Source organism: Pempheris klunzingeri, chromosome 12 (genome assembly GCF_042242105.1).
Source record: "Pempheris klunzingeri isolate RE-2024b chromosome 12, fPemKlu1.hap1, whole genome shotgun sequence".
Lineage (NCBI taxonomy): Eukaryota > Metazoa > Chordata > Actinopteri > Acropomatiformes > Pempheridae > Pempheris > Pempheris klunzingeri.
Genome location: NC_092023.1, coordinates 11,053,260 through 11,071,136, shown reverse-complemented (window position 1 = coordinate 11,071,136; position 17,877 = coordinate 11,053,260). Strand labels below are relative to the sequence as shown.

The following is a 17,877-nucleotide window of genomic DNA, read 5'->3' as shown; positions in this document are numbered from 1 at the left end:
AATTTGTTGCTCAGGTTAGACATTACACTGAACACTTGTTTCTCACATGCTCTCATGTTGAAAAATGGCATGTGTTTGGTGATGAAGCCGCAAAGTATCTGGCCGATACTCCAGCTGTATATGACTGAAAATATCTCTATGGCACAATCACAGCTTGTGAATCAGGTCCGACTCTTTTTTTCTTCCAACACACTCACACAAACACGCACACATTGATTAAGTGGAGCCTCAGGGTCCTGCACTTGCCAGTTTTCATTATAATAATGCATCATTGTGTGCGCCTGTGTGTGCTTAAAGGTGTCGCTCCTCATGATGTATGTGTGTGTGTGTGTGTGTGTGTGTGTGTGTTGTTGCGCCAACGCGGTTGTGTAAAATGCTGTGATAGCATTTAACAGCGCTGTGTGTCACACGGCGAGCAGCACAGCGTAAGTCGGCTCTCAGGGGCTGTCGGACAGCACTTACAGCGCAGGGTAATATGAAATGCTGTGGTAATGCTTTAAAAAAGAGGCTTGTTGGTGGGCTGCAAACACCAAGTCGTATTTGCAGGTCCAGCATTTTGGCCCTTTCTAGTCTTTCAAGGCTTCAGCATCTGAAACGCTGACAAATTCAAGTGGCCAGAGAGGAAGCAGTCAGCAGGGAATAACAACAACTGTGTGTGATTTAAAGGATAACGCTGGTGCTATTTGATCTTTTTAGTATCAAGACAAAAACTAAACGAAACAAGTATTGTCTGTACAACTTGTGTTTGTTGTTGCACAAGCACAATTTAGACAATTAATTTACTGTCACAAATTCTCTGATTTGATTTGTTGATCTGATCTGTTGAAGTTAGCCGGCATCAGGCGGATAGACAGATGGTTCATCCAATCACCTGCCAAGTATGCTTCAACGTGCCCGCCCCTTTACAAACAGTTTCTACACGCGGCTTCCCAGATGGTTCGGTGTAACAAACCATCTGGTGTGTCAGGTTAGACGTTAATGATAGTCAGCAAATTGAAAAAAGAATTGACACCTGTGAAAATAATTGTTAGTTGCAGCCCTACACTTTTACGGCTTCACACTGTCGCTTCATGATCACTATGAGGTCCAATTGTGCATTTTGCCTGTGATAAGGATACGGACACATTTGCCTCCACCATCCTCTAGCAAGGATCATCTTACAGTCTGTCTCTGAAAGCACTCACTGACTTGCTCCAGATAGCTTTTAGGCAATCCGTGGGACGGGTAAATGAGAGTGAGTAAACAATCGGCCGTGTTATTAAAGCGGCGCCGAAACATCTTGCCGCTGCTACAGACCTTTAACGACTGACATGAATAACTTTGATGGCTGTTTCTCCCAACAGGTTTCCAAATAGGGAGGGGGGGGTTCATTAACAAGGAGAGGCTGTCAAAGTTATTTTTGGTAAACTTGAAACGCCGCACGTCACATCAAGACTGACTGCACCTCATAGACATTGTGTCATTTCAGCTTCTAATGACTGATAACCCAAAACAACAGCAAACAGACCACTTCATGTTGTTGCTGTGCTCTGATGGAGCTTTCAGTACATGCTTTGGCCACACTTCATACGCCCTACAAACACAGATAAGGTTGTTTTCTTTCTTTTCATTTAAAACCTTTTATTGAATATTGATTTTCTCATGTGTTTATTCATCGTTTACTACTGATCAAGTGTCTTCTCTCTTACTTGTGCTTCGTTTTTGTTTTTTCTTCTTTTTCATCCCTCTGTTCTGTTTGCATGCCCTCCCCCCTCCCCTGTCCTCTCCTGCCTGTATTCATGCATGGGACGTGATGGGAAGAATTGGAACCACCGAGCTGTCACTCAAGTAGGCTTCAGTTTGATTAGAATACGTTAATCGACAGTTTTGTGTTTGGTTTTACTTGTAGACACACATGCACACCTGACAAACACATCCACTCTCCATCAAGCCTGGACAACAGCAGCCGCACACTCACAGTTTCTGTGACGTTTGTTCTTGCACCAACATTTCAGCTGTGGTGCTCGCTGACTGTAAACGACAGCAGAAGTAAATGCGTGAAATAACTGTCACAGAATGCAACTCAAGACAAACATGGCAAAGATTGTGTTCTACAATTTGGAAATGAACAACAGCGTCATAAAAGCTGCATGGGAGCCGATTTGGTCCTCAGCAGTGACAAACTGAGATCAGCAAAGTGACGCGATGAAAATTTAAAATCAAAACCACCCTAGCATTGAAAATATGCTTTAATAGAGGGAGGGAATCTTGAATTTCCTATTGGCTAACTAGTAAGGTCCATCTTTTAATATGACTAAATGAATTTCACCTGGTCTGAGGACTGATACATAAATAAAGTGACTGTCAGTGTGCAAAATGTTTTGGTTCTTTTAAAAACTCAAGGTTTTTGCTCATAATATCTAATAAACTAATAGTGCTTAATGCAGTCTAAAAGACTGGCACGGTCTATATAATAAGTAATAAACTCCTGATGACCCTATTCCTAAAAGCAATACTTGTACATTTTGGGAAATATGTTTGTACACTTTCTTGCCGAGCGTGAGGTGACGAGATCGAAAGCCGGCCTGTCTGTGTGAGCCAGGAGTCGATCAGTGTTCAGCAATAAAGTCTGTAAGCAAGAGGAAGCTAGCATGTGCCCAGTTCGCTGTAAAACCACAACTTGTTGTTTTTACATTTGTTTTCATTAGTGAGATTGGCGAGATAGATGATGCTGATCCTCTTATCTGCCTTTTAATGAACTCTCCTTTATCTTCGTCTCAGCGGGAAGGCGAGTAACGCCCCCATTTCGATTCAGGTCTAGTAACCCTAATTTAGCCTAAACACTCTTACAAGACTGAGAGGCTACAAAACAGCTAGCATGTAAAACCACAAAGCGATGTTTTTTTCATTTCTTTGTGTGTATGGATTAAAGTCATTCATGCTAAGCTAAACTAAACTAAGCTAAGATAATCACCTGCTGGCTGGATTTAATGCACAGACACAAAGCGAATAAGCATATTTCTCAAAATGTCAACTCATTCCTTCACTGAAATCTGCTTTATATCTGTTCAGTGATGAACGTTTCTACAAACTCGTGCTTGTGGAGTTTGCAGCAGAACTCAAAAGCACGATTGCACAGATAATTGAATTGTGTTGGAGCTCAGGTCTGTAAAGTGATTTTAGAGAAGCTGAGGTGTCTGGCAGGCAGCTACATCAGATCAAGTGACAGCGAGCGCTGCAGTTGTACTCGGATTGCAGACCACAGCACATTAGCAAAATCAATACTCCTCCCAGCACACACACACACACACACACACACACACACACACACAATGCCACCAGCAATCTGATGGGATTGTCTGTGTGAATCACTGAGTGGGTGTTTCAATATACAGTTAAGCTGAGTAGACATTTAGCTGCTGGTTATGTAACTGCTTGAAATTGTAAAATTTCCTCACGTTGCACAGGAATGTTTTTAAATTCAACTGTGAACGCTGTGACTATTGTGTTTTTCCTCATTTTGTCTGTGTTTTCTGTTATGGCTACATCACATTTATTGTCATTTGAAATGCTTTAGAGCTCTGATATAATGTGGCGTATTTTTTTTTTGTGTTAAATATTTGATGGGAAACCAGACTCAGGAGTAACAAACACAAGAATACATCACTTCTTCAGACTTTGTTGACATCGAGTTTCATCACTACTTTCATACGATACAGATCATTTAGAGTGAAGGCAGATTATTATTGACTGACAGTTGTCACCGTTGACTCAGGTTCATAACTTAAGTAAAGGGCATAAAGCAAAAACAAACAAAAGAAACAAAAGCTACATGTATAAGGTGTATTTTGTGCTGTATATTAGATCTTGCACAATATTTCTTTACATGAAGAGCTATCAGCAAGAAATGTATTCATCCCAATGGGAAACTGCAGCGTTGCAGCAGTCAAGTCACCCATGAATCATAAAACAAAAACAACAACAAGGACACACAGAGAGGTGGATAGGAATTTTAAAAGCATAACCACATTTTCCAACCAACTGAACTAAAACAAAAAACTAGGACCATACTCTGTTTTTAAACAGTATAACATAAATGTATTAGTCTTAACTTCAACCCATCCTCTATTTAGTATTTAGAAACAGTATATAAACATTCTGTAAACAGTTAACACACTATAATGTAGTTTAAGCAAATATGTTTCTATTTAAGCATATGTCAACAGCTATAACTCATGACGGATAATGAATGACAATATAGTGAAGCACAGCTGTAATTATATAAAATATGTCTTCATAGGAGGGGTTACAGTTACTGACAGGTATTATGCATTAATAAACATTTATGAATGTCCTCACAGGTGTAGATAACTATTATATATATATTGAAGAGTGTTACATTGTTATATAGTGTTTTAAACAGTGCATTAAATGATAATGTAGTGCTTATAAATGCACTTAAAGTTAAGTGTTTTGACGTATTAGAGTGGCATCATCTTGGTGTTATTAATAGACCTTCAGCGGTTGGTTAACATTCACTTCAAATCAAAACCTGAAAGCAAAACTTCATATATTTTAACTTTTGAAAGTTAAAATATATTAAAGAATTCTTCTTTTCGTCCTCTCTAAATATTGTTTCTGATTTCTGCCTCTTTCTGTCTCTCCCCTCTGTCATTCCTGCTTTAGGGGATCAGCAGTCTGTTCAGCTCACTGAAGGTGGTCCGGCTTCTCCGTTTGGGTCGGGTTGCCCGCAAACTGGATCACTACATCGAGTACGGGGCGGCTGTACTGGTCCTGCTGGTGTGCGTTTTTGGACTGGCTGCACACTGGCTGGCCTGCATTTGGTATGTTCAAGACAGGATTTCTACGTTTCTTTCATACAATTATCTAAAACTCAAAGAAAAGCGTGCCATTTAAGCTGCAGTTACTCTACTCGTGCTTATGAATTACATAACACATTCTGCCGTCACTGGGATACATTGAGGTTTTCCTCACCATTGTTGCCTGATGCTTTCTCATGTGGGGGTTCTTGAATCCTTACTTTTGAATTTGTGAATCGTTGGGTCTGGACCTGCTCTTCTCTGAAGTGTCTTGAGAGCGTTTGTTGTGAATTGGCACTATATAAATGAAGATTGATACATTAAAGGCAGGGTCTGCAGCTTATTTTAGAAGCACTAAATGTCAATCAATAAATGAAAGAGTTTGACAAAAATAGAAAAAAATTCTATGTCTGTGGCTGTCATAGACTGTATTTAACTCCCACCTGCCTGTCTACCTACTCACCTGCCTACACACCCACTGAGCCAGAGAGCGACAGAGAGCCGCTGCTGACCTCCACAGACTGTCGTTTAGTGCGCTATTAGCACAAAGCACAGCCTCTGAGCCCAGTGAGCAGTAGCTATGAGCTAACGTTACATCTGTGATGGCTGACAGAGTTGTTAATTTGTTAGACTGAAAAACTAAGAGAGGCTGTCAGAGGTTGTGTACAGAACGAATGAGCGACCCGGCGGTGGCGGCCGGTCTTGTCATCACTGTCGTGGACTCGGCCGCCAGCAGTAACGTTAGTCAGGCAGCTGGCTGATGTGTTGTGGGGGAGTGGCTTTGGAGGAAAGCCTGAAGGGGGGGGCGTGATATTTTTGGTTGGATGTTTTCAAAATCGAACTACTCCTGCTAGTTCATCCAACGCTGACGACTCTGCCTTTAGTAGCAGAGCCAGTTACTGTATTAAGGCCATTGACTAAGCTAATTAGCACATTAATTAGTAGTTATTTTTTGTCAACACGCCTGTTTTTATGCATTAAAACTGTATGTTTTTCGTGCCTTAAAGCCGGAAAGAGTTATAGAGGTTTCAAGAGAATTAGTTTTCCCTCATTAATATGCAAATGTATGTAGCGCGGGCCTCCAAAGTCTAATCAGATCATTGACTCTGCAGGGAGCCAGTGTGGTGGAAGCATTAAGTTTTGCATCGTGTGTTGTGCTTAATTTACTATGTTTATGAGAATGTCTAAACACACACAAACATACACAAACTGACCCAGATGCCTTTATGAAAATACATGAAAAGAGGGAAAATATGGAATGAGAGTATGTCGTCAATGACACCAATTCTTCCTTTGCAGATGTCCTATTATGTTTATATTATAATGTATTTCTAACCATACAAAATAGCCACTTTTACACATTTTCATGTGTTTTGTTTTTTCACGTCATGACCCATCCCTCATAGGATTACAAGACGTCCTCTAGTAATATATTCATAATCGAGAGAAAACATCAACCAGAACATCATGTTATTATCTGTCTACATGATTTCAAACAATGTTAACATGCAAGATTTTACATATGTTGGACTCATGGTTCACAAACTTGGAGTCGGGACCCCACAAGAACATAAACATAAACACTGTTTATTAGGCCAGACGTTATAATTAAACAGTACTCTACTGTTACCAATAAACATGTATTGTTTCCCTCAGTCCCTCAGGTTTCTGTGGTTGCCACGGCCACACGCCGAGCTGCGGCGTCGAGTTGAGAAATTAATCCATCATCAACCATGATCACTAGGGTAGTAAACAAGAAAATTTAAATCCTGTTACTCAAAATTCTGTTTATTCTTTGAATTTTCTATAATTTTTTGCATTTTTCTGTGAAATACTGTCATGTTTTACCTCCCCATGCATCAAAAAATGATTCAAATGAAACATGTATGAAACGACACAGCCTGAGGGGAAAAAATGCCTCCAGCTGTGAGGGGTCATAGGCTTGACTGATGCGCTACACAACAGATATGTGTATACTACTGTTACTGTGGATTAGCACCAGATTTTGTACCGACAGTCATGGTTCCAAGAGGATGAATCCCACTGACTGGTGATTCTCTGACTTTTCTTTTAGCTCCACAATGAGGTTCACATAAGTGGTTTTGAGTGAAATGTCTCCATAAAAATTTTGGTTCACACATTCCTGTTCCTCTCAGAATGAATCCTTGACTCGTCCTCTAGTGCCCAACATCAGGTCAAATTTTTTTTCGTCCAATATTTTGGTTTATGACTAAATACCTGCAAAACAATTCTCATCAGCCTCAACTGTGCTTATTGCTAATCAGCAAATGTTAGCATGCTAACATGCTAAATCGAGATGGTGACTATGGTAAATATTATTCCTGCTAAACGTCATCATGTTAGCAGTGATGCTGTGAGCATGATAGCTGATTGATATTAGCGATTTACTTGAAGCACAGTTGTGTCTTGGTAGAACTTCACATAGCTGCTAGCATGGCTGAGTCTTGATCTGAAGGTGCGCCACACATTTTCAGCTGCTCAGTACAAACTGTTCGATGAATTCCCCCCTCTAACAGAAATACAATCTCATAGTTTGTAAGTGTGAAATGCAACATCTAACACATAACTAATACATAACTGCACATTTCCTGTGTCAACCACGACCATTTCTGCCTGTCCACACTCCAGGTACAGCATCGGTGACTACGAGGTCATCGATGAAGAAACCAACATCGTGCGCATGGACAGCTGGCTCTACATCCTTGCTGAGACGGTTGGCACACCATACCGCTTCAATGCCAGCGGCTCAGGGAAGTGGGAAGGTGGGCCGAACAAGCACTCTGTCTACATTACCTCGCTGTACTTCACCATGACGAGCCTGACGAGCATTGGCTTCGGTAACATCGCCCCAACGACAGACGGAGAGAAAATCTTTGCCGTGGCCATGATGATGATTGGATGTGAGTGGAGGCGTTTTATCTTCTATGCAGTGTAACATATACATGATACATGAGAAGTTTAACTATGCTCTTTAAAGCCATAATTCACTGTGGTAGGTGAATAAATGAATTATGGAGCCATTGACGTTCAGAAAACAGAACTTTACAGATCATTAGCTGAGAAACTATTTCTAACTCTGCTGTAACCTACAATATGCTGCTCAGGTTGAATATAGCGCAGAACTATTGGCTGCAATTTGTATTTTATTTATACTATCGTGGGCCTGTGTTCTCAATGGTGCTTTCACTGCTTATTGCACACAAGGATTAAAGTTCTCAGGCACCGTGCCTGGTTTCAGGCATAGAGCAGTTTTAAATTCATATAATACTTAATTCAATGCATTATACATATTTCCTCCTGGACAGCTTTTCAGGCTCACAAATATTTCTTGCTTTAATCCCTGTGCACATTGCATTCCTCCAAGTAAAAGTCAACCCCTTTTCAGGCTCAAAGTGTATATACTTTTTGGACACAGTTTTAGTATACCTCAAGTGAAATGAAAAGTAAAAAAATTTGGTTTGGAAATTTATCACAGGAGATTTTATGCACATTTATTCAAATCTTTACCTGCAATGATTGACAAGGAAGAATTTCATACGTTTACATACTGAAACCGTGTTCACTGATGTTGTGCGCATTAAATACACTTGTGAATTTTTACATTTTGTTTGTAATGATTATTTCAGGAGGGGAAGGTGAATGTGGCTGCAGTTTGTCACAGTTTTTGAGGTGGTTTTTCTGGGTCTGGCACAGGAACACGGCCTCCCCATTCTCAGTCCCACGAAAGTTTTGATTAGCTCAGTTGTCAGTGTGCACAACACCAGATGTCTTTACATCACTGAAAATCTGGGATGTGGGCAAGCTTGTAGCAGGCTACTGCATTACTATATTGAAAGAGAGTGCCATAGTTAGCAAAACTGAGGTTATATAGAACAAAATAGATAATACAGTACATCGTTGTTGTCCTTTTTCTGGCTGCTCCCTTCCGGGGTCGCCACAGCGGATGATCCGCTTGTAGATTTTGGGGTTAGTTTTTTACACCGGATGCCCTTCCTGACGCAACCCTCGCCCATTTTTGGTAGCTGGGACTGGGAGGGAGTCGAACCCGGGTTCCCCAGGCCGATGGCATACAGTACATCAATGTATGTAAATTGTAAAATTAAGACAGCTTCATAAAGCTTTTGTCTGTTTCATTTTCAATCTCATCAACACTGCTGATAACTCCAGTCAGTCCACTTTAACACAGTGACATATACAGTACAGTAGGAGCTCTGCTATTCTTGCCTACGTTAGACTCATTACCTCAGTCTGCTGTGTAATACCGTGCTGAATTATTGAGATTTTCTGGAGCATGATGCATCACTCACACAAGCTCCTAGCTTTCCTTAAATGCCCCACGAAAAAACTAAAACACAGTTGCAACAGTGAATAAGAAAGCGTCTCCTCAGAGGCTCGAGTTTAGAAGAGCATTTTTAATGAAATTTGTGGCTTAGTGTCAATTTTTAAGCCTGTATAGTAAATGTATATGTTGTAATAAACTGAAACATAAATCAGAATTAAACAGTCATCAAATATATTAATATTTGGAAAAATATGGGTAAAAATGACCAAAAAACAGTATGAACTTATCTATTTATGTCAGCTATTATGGTTTCACCAACATATAGAATTAGCAGTTTTGCTGTAGACATAAATAACAGTGACTGGATTATAATTTAGTGAAGAGAAACCTGCCCTCACTAACTAACAAAACATCTAATCTCCTAAGAAGGAGGCAGATTTTCACAGCATTCCCCTCTTCCCACATCTCAGTATTAAAGATTTATAAGGTATTTCCTGCTTGTGTGGCTCATAATACAGTGTACATCACGGTGCCATTATGTGACTGCACGCAGAGAGCAACACCCCGAAGCAATAACTGACACCGTCGGATCAATTTAGCACAGTGCTTCCTCCGATCCTTCTGCAATCACTCCTCACCTCTGTCATACTTTTTTTCAGCCACAATCTCAACCCTGAGGCAAGTGGATGATTGTCGGCCCCCTCTCTACCTTTTGGCTGTTCAGGTTTATGAATACAGTCTCTGGGGAACTCATAAAAACTCATCTGCACACTTGTCTCTGCCTAAATTTTTCGTCGTGAGATACAAATTATCTTAAAGCGTAAATATCTAAAAAGCAGACGGCCTCGGGAGGATTGTTGTAGATGCAATCTACTGTAGTCCATGGCTGTTCTCTATGAAAAATGGATGCCCAGATACTGTTCTATTTTTACCATCTGCACTGGATCGGTGCTGGCAGCAGAAGATCACAGTGTGACGAGGGATTGGGGGGGGGTGGCATGGGGAAGGGGCGAACTATACATATGTGTCCTGTTTCTATAGCAACTGTTGGCCTGGGGCTTTAGTTTCTGACTACTGTCTTTTAACTACCTTCAAACAAGCCAGCTGTTGGATGCCGAGCAACGCTGCGATGAAGTTGTTTACGTCAGCAAGTTGAGAGCAATGTAGGGGACTAGATGCTGCTCGTTTCCACAGGGACCGATTGAGTTTCCTTTGTTACAGCATTTTTCTGCCTATCAGAGAAGTGAGTGTTGCCATCTGTGCTCGAGCTCGAGGTAGCAGTTATCCTAAAACTTTGGCAACTTCAAAAGGAGACGATTGTCAAATCTTCCCACATTTAATAGACTCAGACCTTTTTGAAACCTTTCTTGATCTGTTAACTTGCTGATTTTGATGTTTGCTAATGTGCAGCATTGAGAGTGTGTTACAAACAAGAGAATTTTCTTTGTGTTTTAAGCGATTAAGAATATCACACTGCAACGCTTGATAAGATGGCTGCACAAATGAGTGATGGTGATGAAAGGATGTTAGTTGTGGTTGTCCTCGCCCTTGAAGAGTTTGGAGCACTTCTTAATGAGTATTATTCCCTGTGCAGTTTTTCTACGCTTTGATTGTGCGCGCCGAAATAAACAAACAAATACAGACGCATGCACAGGTTACTGTCATCGTCTGAGGATAATTGAAATGTGTGGCTGGCATGTTTCCTCTCCGTCCCTTCTAGCAGGGCTAATTAGGGCTCTATTGCCAAGAGAACACTACGCACAGAGCAGATCCGATGGCTTTGATCCACACGCACCCGCCAGCTGTTGCACCAGTTCAACCATCGAACCACCTCAGAGACGCGCAGCTACACTTTTTCTTTTCCTTTCCTTTAATTCTTTCCTCACAAGACAAGTTAAGAAGAAATTTCCGTATTTAGCAGGATGTAACTGCATTGGGTTGGATGGTTATACAAACTCAATATAAAGCTCTAATTATAGTTTTTTCCTTTTGGCGAGAGTTTTATTGATTATATCTGAAGCCAATGATAAGTAATAATTGTTAATTTCTCACATAATGGATTAAAGTGCTCACCACATTAAACTAATAAAAAAGCTAAAAAAATAAGGCACATTTGGTCTGATGCAAATCCACCAGTGGCAGAAAGAAGGAAGAGTAGCAGATTTCTATGTCCTTGTAAAATCACATTTGGAGATTTTCATATCCTTGTAAAACAAGTTTGGGAGATTTCTATGTTCTCAGAAACTAATTTTTTTTTTTGAGCTGCTTACATCCTCATTAAACGGGCCCTTGTAAACTGTAAAGAGATTTTTGTGCTTGATCTTAAAATTGACTGTAGTATTAGATGACCCTGGGTTCATAAGCCTCTTATTAAATCTTTAAAAACCCACAGGATGATCTGAGAAATTAATACTTATAAAGCTAAAGTATTTACGGTACCTTAGATGTGGTGAAGAGCCAAACACCGAACACATGTAATGACCACACCAGTGCATATCAGATCTATAAATTGACAATTTTGTGCATTTCCCGACATATTTTGATTTCACACAATTTACCTTTCCCATCTCAAACAGTGTTCACCCTCAAGGCCGACCCGCAACCTTTGATGATGCTTCAGATTTTTTTGTTAGCAAAAACCACTAGTGTTACTAAAACTTCTCCCTCTTCATGTTCTCCATATCTTCACAGCCCTTCTGTACGCCACCATCTTTGGTAACGTGACAACCATCTTCCAGCAGATGTACGCCAACACCAATCGTTACCATGAGATGCTTAACAGCGTCCGGGACTTCCTGAAGCTCTACCAGGTGCCCAAGGGTTTGAGCGAAAGAGTTATGGACTACATTGCCTCCACCTGGTCCATGTCACGGGGTATAGACACTGAAAAGGTACGTCAGACAGTGTCACCTTTAAAGGCTCTGTGCACATAATTACTGGTAGTTTAATTGTTATGCTAATATGTTTTGTTTAAAGCCAAGACTAGAAAATCCAAAAAGTGGCCTCACCAGATAAAATAAAACTTCACATTACAACAATACAGCAAATTTCATCATATTGAAACAATTGTATGACAACTAATACAACATACACAGCATACATTCAACGTAGAGTACACATTAGTGCAATTTGTTCATGGAATTTATTGCACAAGGAACAAAAGATCCCTTGTAGGTGTTTTTGTTTGCGGGGGGCACACTGTAGCGTCCCCTAAAACTCAGCATGGAGGGGGTGTTCAGCTTCACCAATGATGCACAAAGCTCTCCTGTATGTACGGCTTTACTGTAAATGTTATGCAATGACTTTTGTTGGCAGCTTTCCATCTTTCCTGCCGTTTGGATGATCCTAGCCAGCTTGTTTTTATTTGTTAATGTCAGGTATCCGTAGCAGACAGAGGTAGAAAAGAAAAGAACACCCTCTATACACTTTTTCAGAGATGTTATGACTGATTCCACCCCCTTCGAAACCGTCTCTAAGTAGTTTTCTTACACTTAGAATCATACAGTATATGTGTGTTCCAAGAGACTTAAAGCAGGTGACAATTTCCACAGTTTGGTGAAGTGCGTCTGTGTGGTTTAAAATAAGCTCCTTCATTTTTTCAGCATTGATTAGCTAGATGTTGGATTTACAGCAGTGTTCCAGCCCCAAAAACGTAGGCAAAGACATCATTCTTTTTAAAAAAGACCACGTAAAGCCATGCTATCAGCGTATTTCAGTAGCTTAAAATTGCTGTCCTGTAGTGTCATCCAGTTGGTGTACACAGATATAATAACTGTGATAAAACGCAACCCTGAGGTGCCCCTGTGTTTCATACAACTTCGTCAGAAAGTGCTTGTTTTACACAGACTCTCTGGGAGTTTTAGAGGCGCTGGTGGATGGATATTTGTTATTTTGGGCAGAGCCAGACATGAAAGTGGTATTAATCTTTTCATCTTCTCAAGAAAGCATATGAGCATATTTCCCAAAACATTGAAGTATTCCTCTAATTCAAAGCAAGATAACCAATTTTAACATGTTACAATGTGTTGTAACAATGAAGCATAATTTATGCAATATAAATGATCTAGCAATAGAACTTGAATGTATAGTTTGGGGTTTTTTTTGTATATAATAGCACTCACATTTTTTTTTGAAACTAAACCTATGCTGTTGATGCTCCCTGAACATAACTATATGTAAAAGTTTTTACAAATCAAAATAACAACAAAAAACATCAGACTATTCTGCAGCAAAATCGTGCAGCATATTATCTGGAGCAGACAGTAATCAACAGCTCCCACCAGCCATCCCACTGAATTCAGATGATGCTAAAATGATTTGAGTGTGTGGAAATTAAGCATTTATAGCTTGAAGCAGATAGATTGAACTGGTGCAACTCTGATTGATTTGAAGCCAGAGAGCATTCATATCCCCGCACCCATTTAAATCCACCTGTCCAAAATCCAATCATGGAAAAAGTTTTACTATTTCACCTCATATTAGATACATAACTTCCAATAAAGCAGGAACACTAGTAACACTTGTGACCCCCAATGGTTAATCTGCACTTATCTACTTATTGTGTCCTCTTTATGTATTAAGCTTACACTGCATCTATGTATTATTTATTTGTCTGGGCTGCAGGCCAGACTAAAGGGTCTAAAAACGGCACATAATCCCTCTCTGCCTGGCATTCATCTTCAAAGAGATTTGTTTTAAAGGCAGAGCCCTGCGACGGCCTGGCATCCTGTTGATTAGGTGTAACGACATGCTGACGCTCAGCAGGGAGGCGACTGGACTCTCAGCTTCCATGTGACCATAACGTGAAACGCCACCATAAAACTTATTTCATACAGGACTGGATTATATAGCCTCCTCCAATAGATAAATCAACTCTGAGCAAAGTATTTCTCTAAGCTACCGAAAAGGAACTCTGTAGTCTAAAAACACATCGCAGCTCTTCGTGCAAATAGTGTGAAGTTATAAAAAACTTGGAGGCATATACTGCAGAAATTAATTGTTGATTTGAGAGTACATTGGTTTAATGAGCTTTCACAATACATTAAGTCCCCTCTGAATACTTGTGCTGGATTTCACATTAAGCAGCCATTGATAACATAAGATAATAGAACCCTGCTTATTAAACTGCATGTTGCTTTGAAGCAGCTTCTCTCTGAGTTCCCTCTGAACATTCATGTATTTCTTTCTCTTTATGACTGTAAAAAGGCTCAATGAAGATCTCTCTCTCTCTCTCTCTCAGTAAGTTGGAAGCATTATACCAAATGAATCACACCTCTGGGTGTCACGTGCGCGGCAAGAGCTCAGTATCACAGTGCAGAGTTTGCACTGGTAGCCGGAGGGGTGTCAGTTTGCCTTGAGCAAGGCACCAAACCCCTAACTGCCTCCGGGGTGCTGCTACATGGCAGCCCATCTCTCACTCTACCATCTCTCCACACATTGGAGAAAAAAGAATTTTCCCCAATAAGAGATTAATAAAGTAATTCTTCATCTGCACACTATGTCATGTTAAGCGCATCGCTTATGGCCTGCGAAGTTAAAAATGGTTCCATGTGCATAAAACCATGTTGTTTTTGTGTGCTGTAAAGTGAAACAGTGAGTCTGTCCCTTGTGCCTCAACATTCACCCATGTGTATGTCACATGTTATGGCTGTCTTCATCCAAATGGTAGTCATGGCAACACTTTATGACTCTACGATCCCCTAATGTGGAAGAGTGACAGATCTCAAAACATCTCAAACTAGCGTAAGACTGTCAACCAGCTCTATATTTCAGTATTACCAGATGAAAAACAAATCACTCAGGGTTCCTTTGATCTACAGCTCCTCTCGCTTCTCTTGTATCTCTCCAGGTGTTGCAGATTTGTCCAAAGGACATGAGAGCAGATATTTGCGTTCATCTCAACCGGAAGGTTTTTAAAGAGCACCCGGCTTTCCGGCTGGCCAGCGATGGGTGTCTCAGGGCGCTGGCCATGGAGTTTCAGACCATCCACTGCGCCCCGGGCGACCTGATCTACCACGCTGGCGAAAGTGTGGACAGCCTCTGTTTCGTGGTGTCGGGATCGCTGGAGGTCATCCAGGATGACGAGGTGGTGGCCATTTTAGGTGAGTTGAGCACTTATGCAATACACTTTTCATCAATTCCTGATATGTATCTTTTCACCAAATTACACTGAGCATATTGGCATAATTAATAATGAAATTCGCTACTTATGTGTATTTCATGAAAGAGGCAGCCAAGGCCTCCCATTCCCCCGTCAAAGGAACTGCCCCAGATCTACTCCCATTTTTTTTAGAATATAAAGTTACAGATTTCTTAAGTTTTAAAAATATGATAGACAACCAAAGATCTAAAATGCAGTAATTTGCCCCTATTGGAATTTATCTTAGACAGATTTCAACAGAACAAAAACGGCAGTGACGACAGCTGAAACACATTTTAGTCAGACTGGCCTCCAGCACTGTTCTAACAAAAGAGTTTTACATCATAATAACAAAGTGTTTTTGTTAAAAGACTTTTCTCCTTTTTTCTTTCTGTATAGCAGCAGCAACTGTTCTGACTGCAGTGAAAATCGCTTTTTGCGGATCGCTGTCTGCTGATTCATGTACTCAGGATTTGTCTCAGATGCACCGTACTCTCAAATATGGTCGAATATAGTCTGACTTTTTTGACTTTCACTTAGCTACAATATAATTTAAAGCCACAGTTCTCATTAAGTTTGAAAGATCGCATAGTTTTAACAATGGCTATATTTTTCTTACAGTGTTCTTTATTTTAAGGTATCTTACTTCAATATGAAGTACGTCGCCTTCATTACACAAAAGCCTGATGATTCTGAATAGTCTGACCATTATTTTCTTAATAAAGTGTTTGGTCTGTAAAATATCCACAATTTTCCGGAGTCCAAAGTGACGTCTTCAGATCGCTTGTTCTGACCCACCAACAGTTCAAAACCCCCAAATATTTCATTTATATCATATAAGAAAGCAGCACATTCTCACATTTGAGAAGCATGTCAAATGTAAAATTGTTTACATCTTTAATACGTGGCCAAAAAAATCAGTTATTGCACTGATTGATATCTGTGAATCAAACTCTTTTCCTTTTCATTTGATAGTATACATTTTTTACACGCATTGCAGATTTCCTAAATTATTTTCTCCCACACTGATTATGATGCACTGCATAGTCAGAGCCGATTCTGAGTGCCCTCCTGGGTATAATTTGGATCCTCTCCGGCTCTATGAAGTGCTCTAAACTGTAGTAACCCACAGCTAACGCATATCGATAAGGAATGAACCAGACCATGTGATATTTGTGAGCCCAGTTCCTCTTCAATTGCACTCAAGGAAGGAAGCTATACCTTCATTTACTGTGATGCAGACAAAAAAAATCGGTTTTTTTTTGCTAACGCTGGCCTAGTTAAATCCCAGCAGAGTATTCTCTTTTTAGAACTTCCTCCTTTTAATTTGCCAAATGATTGATTTAGTGAATAATGGATGGCATGCTCTGGCAAGGCCCAGTAACACCATCTTGGTTGTTTTTTTTGTCAATAATGTGCTATCGGTTCGTCTTTGCAGAAATCAATATACTGTCAGGCTAATACCAATGGCCCGGATGGAGACTGTAATGGAGCCTGAAGTGATAAACAAGTTACTACTATGAATCAGATTGTCATTAGCCAAATGGCTTTGTGGAAAGGAAAAACATGTAATCATCAGACTGGCACTGTGTGACTGCTCTTCCCATAGGCTACTCTACAAAGATGCACATTAGGTCTAAATTAGCGTAACTCGTCAGTGACGGTATGGTTTGTGTTTGCAACTTGCAGCTGCATTTTATACAACCTTTTATCCTGCCATGGTTTTATTTCTGTATGGTCATTCTGTGTGAGAAGCTGCTCATTTAGATGTTGATCAAATTGAGTCATAGTACTTCATGGTCCATAGTTGTTTTTTGGTCACATTGAGCCTTTTAAAAACCTAAAAAAAAAAGAGCTCTAGATACTCTGACTGTGCTGCACAAATGACAGCATGTTGAGCACTTTCTTGAAGTGTCATCTGGTTTGATCGGTTTTGTCTGTCTGCAGGTAAGGGAGATGTGTTTGGGGACGTTTTCTGGAAAGAGGTGACTCTCGCTCAAGCCTGTGCCAACGTCCGAGCTCTGACCTACTGTGACCTCCACGTCATTAAACGCGACGCTCTGCAGAAGGTGCTGGAGTTCTACACGGCGTTTTCCAACCACTTCTCAAGAAATCTGCTGCTCACTTACAATCTGCGAAAGAGGGTGAGTGATTCTGCAAATAAAACCAAGAAAGAACGAGTTACAATTCCCTGCGTCTGGAGTTAAATAGTACTTTTCATTCAGCTCTCTCTTTTATTTTTTAACAGCAACTGTAGATTTAGCACTTCTGGACAACTGGACACTGCCAATTGACAATTTTATAAGTTGTCCACACTCATCTGAATATTGCCCAATATAATCAACAGCACTACAAACTGCAGCCTCCAGAATGACCATACAGTTTAAACTACACCACTATATACACTATCAACACTATAAACTTTATAAATATAGGAGTCATTGCAGGACCGTTTTATTAGACTGCATCAGTTTTAGTCAGGAGTGCCTAATAAACTTGCATCTGAGTGTAAATGCAGCATAGTATGAGCTTAATTTGCCATCACTGGTGGTTACCGGGGTAACAGCAGGTTTGGATTAACAGCAAACACTCGTTGAGCAGCCACAAAGGCAGCACGAGAGCAACCTGAGCATCTG

General features: G+C 40.4%; 1 protein-coding gene across 1 annotated transcript in view; it reads left to right on the top strand.

Moving 5' to 3' along the window:
• Positions 1-17,877, top strand: part of kcnh1a (potassium voltage-gated channel, subfamily H (eag-related), member 1a) — a 36,520-nt gene that overhangs the window by 15,141 nt on the left and 3,502 nt on the right. The window contains exons 8-12 of the mRNA XM_070840789.1: positions 4,666-4,823; positions 7,449-7,720; positions 11,794-11,993; positions 14,951-15,203; positions 17,189-17,385. Of these exons, the coding sequence (XP_070696890.1) occupies positions 4,666-4,823; positions 7,449-7,720; positions 11,794-11,993; positions 14,951-15,203; positions 17,189-17,385 (1,080 nt within the window). The remainder of the gene's footprint in view (positions 1-4,665; positions 4,824-7,448; positions 7,721-11,793; positions 11,994-14,950; positions 15,204-17,188; positions 17,386-17,877) is intronic.